The 10,092-nt window shown below is 40.9% G+C and overlaps 1 protein-coding gene across 1 annotated transcript in view; it reads right to left on the bottom strand.

Annotated features, from left to right (window-relative positions):
• Positions 1 to 1,214: 1,214 nt before the first annotated feature.
• oclnb (occludin b) overlaps positions 1,215 to 10,092 on the bottom strand; it is a 23,288-nt gene continuing 14,410 nt past the window's right edge. The window contains exons 9-16 of the mRNA XM_023397553.2: positions 8,520 to 8,598; positions 6,751 to 7,447; positions 5,863 to 6,027; positions 3,857 to 3,972; positions 2,735 to 2,839; positions 2,456 to 2,627; positions 2,244 to 2,285; positions 1,215 to 2,155 (exon numbers count right to left, since the gene is read on the bottom strand). Coding sequence (XP_023253321.2) covers positions 2,057 to 2,155; positions 2,244 to 2,285; positions 2,456 to 2,627; positions 2,735 to 2,839; positions 3,857 to 3,972; positions 5,863 to 6,027; positions 6,751 to 7,447; positions 8,520 to 8,598 — 1,475 coding nt within the window. The 3' untranslated portion in view covers positions 1,215 to 2,056. The remainder of the gene's footprint in view (positions 2,156 to 2,243; positions 2,286 to 2,455; positions 2,628 to 2,734; positions 2,840 to 3,856; positions 3,973 to 5,862; positions 6,028 to 6,750; positions 7,448 to 8,519; positions 8,599 to 10,092) is intronic.

The raw sequence follows: 10,092 nt of genomic DNA, 5'->3' as shown, positions 1-10,092 counted from the left end.
ACATTACTTTCATAGTCTAATCTCTATCTTATTAAGGTGTCATAAATATACAGTTGAATGCAAAAGTTTGCATCTCCCTTAGACCCTGGGTGAAATGTCAAAAAGATCTGCCTCTTTTGTACAGTTCACCTTCATAATAACCATCCATAATCACTGAAAGGTTTCCCGTCTGAAAACCTTTTATGGACTCAGTGTAAAATAACTGTGTCTAGATTTATCTTAAAGAGTAAAGGTTTACATCTCCTTGGATAAACCCTCTAGGTTATTACTTTTAATATGTAAAATCAGGTGTCATACAGCATTGTCAGCACTTATGTTTGATGGGTGGCACCAAGTGTGTTCAGTCAGTGTGTAGAGTGTGTGTAGATTTCCAAGAGCAGTTTGTAGCAGCAGCAACAAAAAGAATGGGAACAGGGAAACAGCTGTCAGAAGACCTCAGAATGAAACTGCTAATCTTTTATAAAGCTGGAGAGGTGTTTTGTGATTTCAGCACCAACTGTGAAGACCATCCAGAACAAACATGGACACAAGACTCGACCAAGGAGCAAGTAGTTGAAAGAGCTGCACGGAAACTCGCTCGAGTGCTGCGTAAGAATACAAACAGACAAACATTTAAAAAAAAATCCTTAGAGGTGAATGGAAGTCCACATCCTTTTGCCTGTCCTTACTACTGCCTGGGTTTTTGCTTGCACTGAATCATACATAGAAATAAGGTGATTAAACTAGTCAAAACTAATTTTCTATTTCTAACTGCTTCCTTACACTTCTACGGTGTAGGAGAGAGAGAGAGAGAGAGAGAGAGAGAGAGAGAGAGAGAGAGAATGATATGGTGCAAAGGGCCACGGGTTTGACTCGAACCCGCGCCACTGCGGTTAGGATTACACGATTACCGTACGCTTCTCATCCAACATGGCACCACACTCTTCTTTATACTTCCTTTACTTTCAGGAACGGATTCTAACACAGCTGATATTATACCTGTGTTTCTAAGTGTTTCTATGCTCATTCAATCATTAACCTGACTTTAATAGTGTATCTATCACTTTCTTCCAGAACATCCATTTCCTGCCCGTGTCCTCAGTTCATTGATGATTTGATTACGTTTTATTTTTTACTTCCATGACAGTAACAACAGTGCAATTACCATGACAGGTCTTATTTACACCTATCCGTGGAGCCCACATTAAATGTTTTTAGACAGTAATACAATGAGCTCATTAACAACTAATATTTTAATTTATATACTTTCTACGGATATAATTTTGTGAATGCACACAAACACATACATGCTGCACACATCAGTTCAGAGAAACTGGCCAACATGCAAGGTTTCCATCAAAAACAAAAATATACTGACAAAGTAAGAGGAAGTGATGGAGGCAGAGAGGAATGTTTACTGGTTTTTGAATAAGATGGAAATGAAAAACTCATTACAGTAAAGGACAAATGTTGATGGCACACCTAAAGGGGGAGGGGCCATTATTAATCAGTTAGTTACACTTGGGCTTCTCCTTATATCTACCGTGAAAAAATAATAACTTACTATCTCAACGGCAAAGAGGGTTTCATCATTTACAGAAAAACAGCATTAAAAAAAAGTACAGAAAAGCTTATTACAGAACATCTTCAATTGTTTCTAAAGACTAAAAATGGACATTATTTACAAGGGATGGTCATTGACTTCATCATGCCAAACAAATTCATGTCTTAGTTGTGCCTTCATTTTACATGAAACTGTCAAACATGATTTAAAATAAAAAATAAAATAAAAAGCTATAAAAGAAGCACAATAACTGCTTCACCTGTACTGAAACAAAAACATTTGATATCACATTTATACACCTTCATTGTTCTTTAAAATTGATCTTATAGAAACTTACAGAGGTTGAAGAATTGTTCAAAACATATTTCTTAACCCTGCTCGTCTGTGGAAAAAAAAAATCTTCATTAATAGCTTGATACAAATATAGTATGACAGCAGCAGGGGAAGTGGAACACAGTGCGGCGCAGCTGCAGATGTGTCACTTTGCCTGTATGAAGGGTCAGAGCTAAAGTTTCAAGGGCGACGGTCGTATTCACTGATCATCCTCTTGATGTGCGACAGTTTGGACCTGAGATATTTACACCTCTTCTTCTTGATTTTGTAGTCTGGGGACTGCACGGGACAGAAAATGATTTCATTCACATCTTTGTCTATTTTTTACAGGACTGTGTTTTACTGTAAAGAACACTGTGTTTCTTACCTTCTTGAGATTCTTCAGCCTGGTGTATTCATTCATTGCATACTGAGATTAGAGAGATAGTGGTTAACGATCTGAAGTTACCACTCAGAAGAAATCACCATCCCAGATTTACAAACATTTTGTAAACATACATATATGACATATGGATCATTTCCCTGTCTATGTTTTCATTACCTGACCCCCTTTCCCATCTTTATCTAAACCACACTCACCAGGAAGTGTGGACTGCCTGCAGGGTGTCGGGCTAGCTCTCTGTCCAGACCAGCCAGGTCTTGGTTTATTCTGTCCAGCTCAGCCTGCAGGCTCTTGTACTCCTGGTGATCCCGGTCAAACTCCCGTTTGTAGTCCAGACGTTCTTGCTCATTCACAATGGAAGGAAACAAACTGCAGATTCATGGTGTAGAAACACAAACGCATCCCAGTCAGAGACAGTCATTCGTTGTATCTTTCTCATGATCATTATTATCTGGCTCTCCTCCCTTCAAACTCACACGCTGAAGTCCTCTTCCTCCAGGTCGTCCCCAGACTCTGCACCAGCGTCGTAGTCCTTCAGCCAGGGCTTCAAGCCTCCCACAGAGCTGCTGATGTCCGAGTCTCTGTGCAGAGAATTACTCATGTATCATTACATACATTTATAGCAGGTTTGTGGAGTACCTCTTAACCAGGAGATTTACTCGCTTTTCAACCGTGCGTTCGCATAGACAAGCAGCTGTGTTGTGAAAACCTCTAGAGGGCCACAAGAGCACTCGGATGTATAAAACAACCAGATCTGCATGAGCTAAACAATAAACATGGCCACACTCAAGTAGGTTACTATTTTATATAGACAAGATTATATATAAAGCCCCTCTTCTTCTGCAACTTCTACAGAACCAGTAGAGCAGTATGTTGAGTCCCAGATACTTTCTCCTTTAAAAAACTTTAAGACTCTGTGTCTTGAAGAATTGTCTAAGCTGGTGTTGGCTTTTAAACCCACCCCCTGTCTACTGGACTCTCTACCAGCTGGGATCTCCAAAGACCTCTGGCCAGTGTTGGAACCTTCAGTGCTGAACATTATTCATTTATCATTAGCTACTGGCACTGTCCCCAGTAGCTTTAAGACTACGGTGGTTAAACCTTTACTTAAAAAACCACAGCTTGAGCCAGAGTCCTTAAATAACTAGTGATTGCTGCGGTCTGCTGCCGTCACTGCTTTTGACTGATGCATAGAAAATGATGTTATCGTGGTGAAAGCACGGGACCTGAACATCTAAGAGAAAATATAGGTATAAAAGTATTAGTATTAGTCACATTAAACATCGATATCTTGCCACACAGTGGCGCCATCACACCAGTTTATGACTATGTGAAGCACTGCATCATGGGCCACCTGTCTGTCCAATTCCATGTCGACAGCTTTAACAGTGTTTGAGATATTAATGATTTTGTAGTCTCCTCAAATAGAAACTCAATAATTACAAACAATATCACCAAGTTGTTTACAAGTTAATACGTGCGTTCACAAGTGCTGCACAAGTTCTTGTTCGGGAAAGAACTGTAAACTGAAAACTCAAACTGAAGTCTACGAACAATGTTAGGCACTTATGAGGTGTACTGTATGATGCATATCTTACCCTGGCAGGTACAGAGGCTTGTTGTGGTCCAGTCTGTCCAGATAGTCTTTGGACCCCCCCACTTTGTCATTATAGTCGCTCACCAGTACCTCTGGGTTACCAGACACATTGGTCACCTGAAGCAGCAGACAAGATCAGACATTTATCATCAGAGTTTAGTAGATACACAGTATAGATCACTTGTTCATGAACAGTCACTTCTTGGTCCAAACCACTATGAACGGCTTGGAGCAACATTAGCTGGACATAAACTCTATATCCTGTGTTTTTGGAGCTTGAGTCATAATAAAGACTGATCAGGATGTGATATATTGGCTTCAGCTGCCTCATTTTTGAAATTCTAATATATTTGTAACTTAGAACTTTTGTGATCTCTTGATTAGAATTTAAAAAAAAAAAAAGTTTCAGGGATCTGAACAACACTTGGCACTTTAAGATGTTAAACTTAATTGGATTTAATGTTGATTGTCCAATTCGAAACTGTACATACAGTGTTAACACATAGAATGTAAGTACATAGCCCGCGGCTGAACCTTTTAAACAAGCCGTCAGGCCTTCTCCAACTTTGTGATGTCACAACTATACAGTCATCACCCTCAGCCATGCCCCCAGGTTAGGGTTAGAAGAGAGGCTCATTAGACAGCTACAAAACACCCTGTTCCTGCTGGAGAGAGTGATTGAGAGAGGAGATGTAAAACTACACTGAGATGGTTTTTGATACTTAAAATCACAAATATATCTTCTTATGGATCAACGCTAAAACAGAGCAGAAAAATATGGAGCTTTAATCAAAGTGCAACACTAAACCACTAAAGTACTCCACTAAGTCTGTGTCTGACATGTGATGAACAGCTGTTGGTCACCATGATCACCATGTCATCAGCAAGCCAAGCAATGTCACTTCAGCTTGTTTTTGATTTTGAGGTACGTACTGTATTTTTGGTATTTATGGCGCCCCCTAGAGGTCAGGCTCAAAATGCTTTGGCTTTTGATGTTGCTAAACTTAAAATTCTGAAAAAGTTTTTCAAATTATGCAAATTTAAAAAAAAAAAAAAAAAATCTATCCAGATGCACTTTAATGGTCCAAGAGGCTTTTTCAGCATGTTTTTTTCTCTTGCCTCAGGTTTTGTCAGGTTCTCCTACAGCTCCTCTCACATTTGCCCCTGTTGAGATTATCACAACCTGTTCTTACCATATGATAAACACTGGTAGTGTGAGCTATTCACAAGGACCAACCGGTTCCTCTACTTCTGCCTGCATTGCTAAATACCACCGATACCATCAACAGGAAGCCTGAAACTATGTCTCTCAACCAGTACAACTGCAGAGACATCAGGTCTGAATGCAGTGCTGGGAAAGAATGAAAACTGTGCTGTATGGGGAAGTTTTCAGGTTAACACTGTCAATGTAAACCATGATGATGTCATTACTGGAAAGAACACATAGACTTTAATGATTAATGAAGTCTCAGTGTAACGATCTTTCATGCCTCCGCTCATTAGCATTTCAACGTGTTGTGTTTATAGATGTTGTATGTTCTGATAGTTGTTGGATACGTTTTCACAGCACAACATGCTACAGCTACAAGTGGCTGACCAGACCACACCCAGAAACTGGAAATGAAACCATCCTACTATTCCCCATGTCTCACCTGACACACACACACACACACACAACACACATACTTTCTTAAAGAATGCAACTCAACAGAGCAGGTTAGACTGTTCACCCAGTTAACTCATCGCCTCCAGGTAACCCTACGTGTATTTACGGCTCTATGGAAGGTTTTAGAAAGGTTGTTCCAATTACCTCATTTTACTCACACACACACACACACACACACACACACACACACACATATACACACACACACACACACACAAACATATATATTCACTTGGATGGGAAAGTCTATCCAAACTTTTTGACTGGTCCTGTGCACACACACACACACACACACACACACACACACACACACACACAGACACACAGACACACAGACTCACCCACTCCCCGACACTGGTGTGTAGACCATCACTGATGACCTTCACTTCCTCCCAGAGAACGCGTTCCTGGCCCCACCTCCTGATCTTCGAGCGGGTCCTGACTGCGAACACCAGCAGGATGATGAGGCCAACAAACACCAAGAATCCCAGGACAATAGCAATGGCCTGCAAGAACCACAGGGCTTGATATCAGTGGGGCGAAATTAAATTCACTAACATGGCTTTGAATACCTGAAGGTGATCTGTAGAAAATGAGGCTAAAACTTGCAAAAATTACTGATATGGTCGTCTAAGATATTCACGGTTACCCAGATCTGGTCAGTTAGTATAATATTCACAGTCAGTCAAATATGTTCCACTTATTTTTCTGTGAATCTGCACCTTACATGAAAGTGTAAAATACTTAGTGATAGATGAATAGTTGCACTCCAAAAAACAACGATGTTGTCGTTGTTTTAGGTATTTTTGAGAAAAAAACTGAAAGAGGCTCGACTGTAGCAGCACCAGTATCAATAGTTGATTTAGTGCTGAAAAGGAGAGAAACAGTTTTATCCCACAGGCTGACGTTTTGCTTGTGTGTGCCATTTTTTTTTTTTATTCATAAAAACACAGAAAATGAGGCTACGATAAAGAAGATGAACATTTTGCAGTGTTCGCTCCCTTGGCACCACTCTACTCTTTTAAACTGTTTTTCAAATCTTTTAAAATAATAGTTTCATTTTCACAGTCATCCTTGGCTGTCGGGGGGAAAGTTACTGCTGACTAATGGCTACAGCTGAATAATGTATGCTGTGGTTATTTGTGGACAACAAATCACTTGAGTCCTGATGCACTACGCCCTGACCCACAGAACCCAAACACTGCCTCCCAAACCCAAGCACGTCACACCTCTTGGGGTTCCACCACACAGTAATGGTAGAGGTATTGGTTGAGGAAGATGCCCTGGGCCTGGTCCTGCGTCTGGTACTGGGCACACAGCTGGCGGATCTGGCTGTAGTAGACGGACCCTGTGGACTGAGCTGTCGGGTTCACCGCCACCAGGTACACAATGGTGGCAATGATCATGAGGAATGCTAAGATGGCACAGATGACGATGGTTGCCAAGTAGAACTTTGGTGAGCGGGCAGCATCTTGTTTCGACACAACCAACACGAATATGATGAGCACTGCGATGAAGGTGATGGCTGAAATGGCAATGATGAAGCCTTTGCCAGCTCTTGGGTCCATCTGCACTTGCCCGTAGCCATAGGATCCGGCACCGCCGATGCCGCCTCCATACGAGCCGGAGCCATAACTGCCGCCGTAACCGCCGCCGCCGTAACTGCCGCCGCCGTAACTGCCGCCACCGTAACCCGGCACCAAGCCTCCACCTCCCAGACCCATGAGGCTCATATCGTAGTCCCATGCCAGCGTGGAGGCCACACAGGCGAACACAGCCACGCACATGACAATGATGATGATACACAATATCTTCATCACCCCCGGCTCTGAAGTCCAGCGGTAGAAGTGCAGCATCTTGTCTGCTGGGTAGTAGGAATAGGCCGGGTTGGACACGAACTCACTGTGCCTGTGTCTGCTGCTGTGGCTGCAACAGAAGATGACAGAGGGACTGTGGTCAGTGTGTGATGTCACATGACAGAGTGACCTGTGACCTCCTCGCTGATGCTGCGGCAGTTTTGCCAGAGTATATAAGTCACGTGTAGTGCATGTCTTACTGATAATGAAACCTTTCATTTTTGGAGTAATCTACTTTTAATTGATGTTTTATTACAGTTTTTGTGATTGTTTACGCACTAAAAGTGAATGCTTAGACCAATGCATCACAACCTTAACTTTTGTAATCATGCCTTAAAACCAAAAGTCCAAACGCATTTTTTACTTTACACTTTGTTTTCAGTTCTACAACACACACTTGCAAAAACACTATACACTCTTTCTTACATCAGACACTTTGTTCAAGACTTAAATCTCACCATCACAGGGTAATACTTATTTTTCAAACTGCAAAACATGCCTGAATTTTGCACCGCACACATACACACCTAAAAACTTAAGCAGAAATTAAACAACACTCAGTCTGAGCCTTAGTGCTGCAGGTAGAGCTTAGCTGAGCTTCGGTGAGAACTTTGAAAACATGGAAGCAGTGAGAGCGAGAGGAAGAGGAAGACAGAGAGGAGGTGGAGGATGAGGGCAAGAACAAAGAAGACCTTTAAATAGACACATATTTCAGATGACATCAGGGCCACTTTGCTGAACTATGTCAAAACTCATAATGAGGCAGGCTGGGCGGAGAGTCCAGCCCAACCTCTCAGCCAAAATACAGACACTGAGGCCGAACAAAGTTGTGACAGAGCTCAAACAGAGTGCAAGACTTCTGAGATGGTGTGTACAGCTGCTCCTCCACCGAGCAGCTGTGAGTTAAGAAATAGTTGCAATGCATAATCACACTAATTCAAAATTCTAAATGTTGAATGTTTCCTTTCTGTTTCATACATATAACTAAACTATAACTAAGGAGCCCTCAGTTGCTTCAGAGGTGTGTGCACTGAAATGAAACGATGTAACATCAATCAAAAGTATATCTGCAGGTATGTTAGGACTGAATGTGTATACGTGTGTGAGGCTGAGACATGAGGGACAGATGTAGGTCAACTCACTGTTTGCTACCACTGGAGTGGTGTGGGGGGGGGTTGTGTTTTTTGCCCGGCATACTGAATCCAGCTGGTACTGTCCCTGCTAGAAAAAAAAAAAAGATTTTTACTGATTTTGCAGACACATAAAAAAGAGACTTCTGTATAATGTTAATTATGTTAACAATCAATATTACTGTCAGATAAACAATCTTCTAATAATTCGTAAAAAACAAAAACATCTTACTTAAGGAATACCTTACGAAACAATAAACAAGCAAGACTGAGCAGGGGTCTATTCCAGAGAGCGGGTTTAATGAAAACTCTGAGTTTCTTAACACTGAGATGAGGGAAACTCTGAGTTTTCCGTTCCAGAAAATGAAATCCCTTTAACTCTGAGTCAGTTACCATGGTAACTTACTCTGTGAAGCTAACCTGCTCACTGGCAGGTTTTCTTCAACAAACCCCTCTGACCAGAAGCGTCATTTCCTCTTCATACTGTCTACGTCAAAGTGAAGATCGGAGACATTCATGTAAAGAAGTTCATGTGGGAAAAGATTAAAATCCCGATTGGTCGTTAGTTTGTTGTCTTGCTACCCAAGACCTGTGTTTATGAACATGAGCTCTTTTCTGGTCAGTCAGTCAGTGTGAGGACAGAGACAGAGATCTCATATGTTACACATGGAGGCTTCATCCTCACATCAAATCTTTCTAACTCTGAGACTCTGTGGACATTAAGACGCCTGTCAGACTGGCATCAGTTCCTCTGCACCGAAACATTCATCACTGTAAAAAAAAGCTTTAGACACACATGACTCTGGTCTATGAAGAATTATTTCTCATGTTCTGATTGGTCGCACTGATGGACAGTCCTATCACAGCTGTCATATTACGCTGTAGATGATGATACTTCTGAGCGAGGATGAGAGTAATGCAGCTGAAAATACTTTAACATTTAAAAACTCCACTAAATGTAATTTAAATGTCAGGTTTTGAATACACTGAAATACAGTCATGCTGTTGAGCAAGATTTTTAAATGTAAAGTAGACATCTGAAAATTTACATTCAGCTTTAACCTCGACTCTTTTTCAACTGAAAAGCACCAAAATCTGAGGTTACAATCATAGATCTATAAACTTGTGTCTGATCTGTTTCATTTATAAACTTGTGTCTGATCTGTTTCATCTATATCTATAAACCTCTGTCTGATCTGTTTCATCTATATCTATAAACTTGTGTCTGATCTGTTTAATTTATATCTATAAACCTCTGTCTGATCTGTCTGATCTATATCTATCAACTTGTGTCTGATCTGTTTCATCTATATCTATAAACTTGTGTCGATCTGTTTCATCTATATCTATAAACCTGTGTCTGATCTCTTTCATCTATATCTATAAACTTGTGTCTGATCTGTTTCATCTATATCTATAAACGTGTGTCTGATCTGTTTCATCTATATCTATAAACGTGTGTCTGATCTGTTTCATCTATATCTATAAACCTGTGTCTGATCTGTTTCATCTATATTATAAACTTGTGTCTGATCTGTGTGATCTATATCTCCATCCTCTGCTGCAGCAGAACTGGCTCCACATC

The sequence above is a fragment of the Seriola lalandi genome, unplaced genomic scaffold, assembly GCF_002814215.2.
Source record: "Seriola lalandi dorsalis isolate HSWRI2012SDOR001 ecotype SW California unplaced genomic scaffold, Sedor1 jcf7180002054883, whole genome shotgun sequence".
In the NCBI taxonomy this organism is placed as follows: domain Eukaryota; kingdom Metazoa; phylum Chordata; class Actinopteri; order Carangiformes; family Carangidae; genus Seriola; species Seriola lalandi.
Note: the sequence above shows the minus strand (reverse complement) of the source record. Positions and strands in the feature narration are given on the sequence as shown.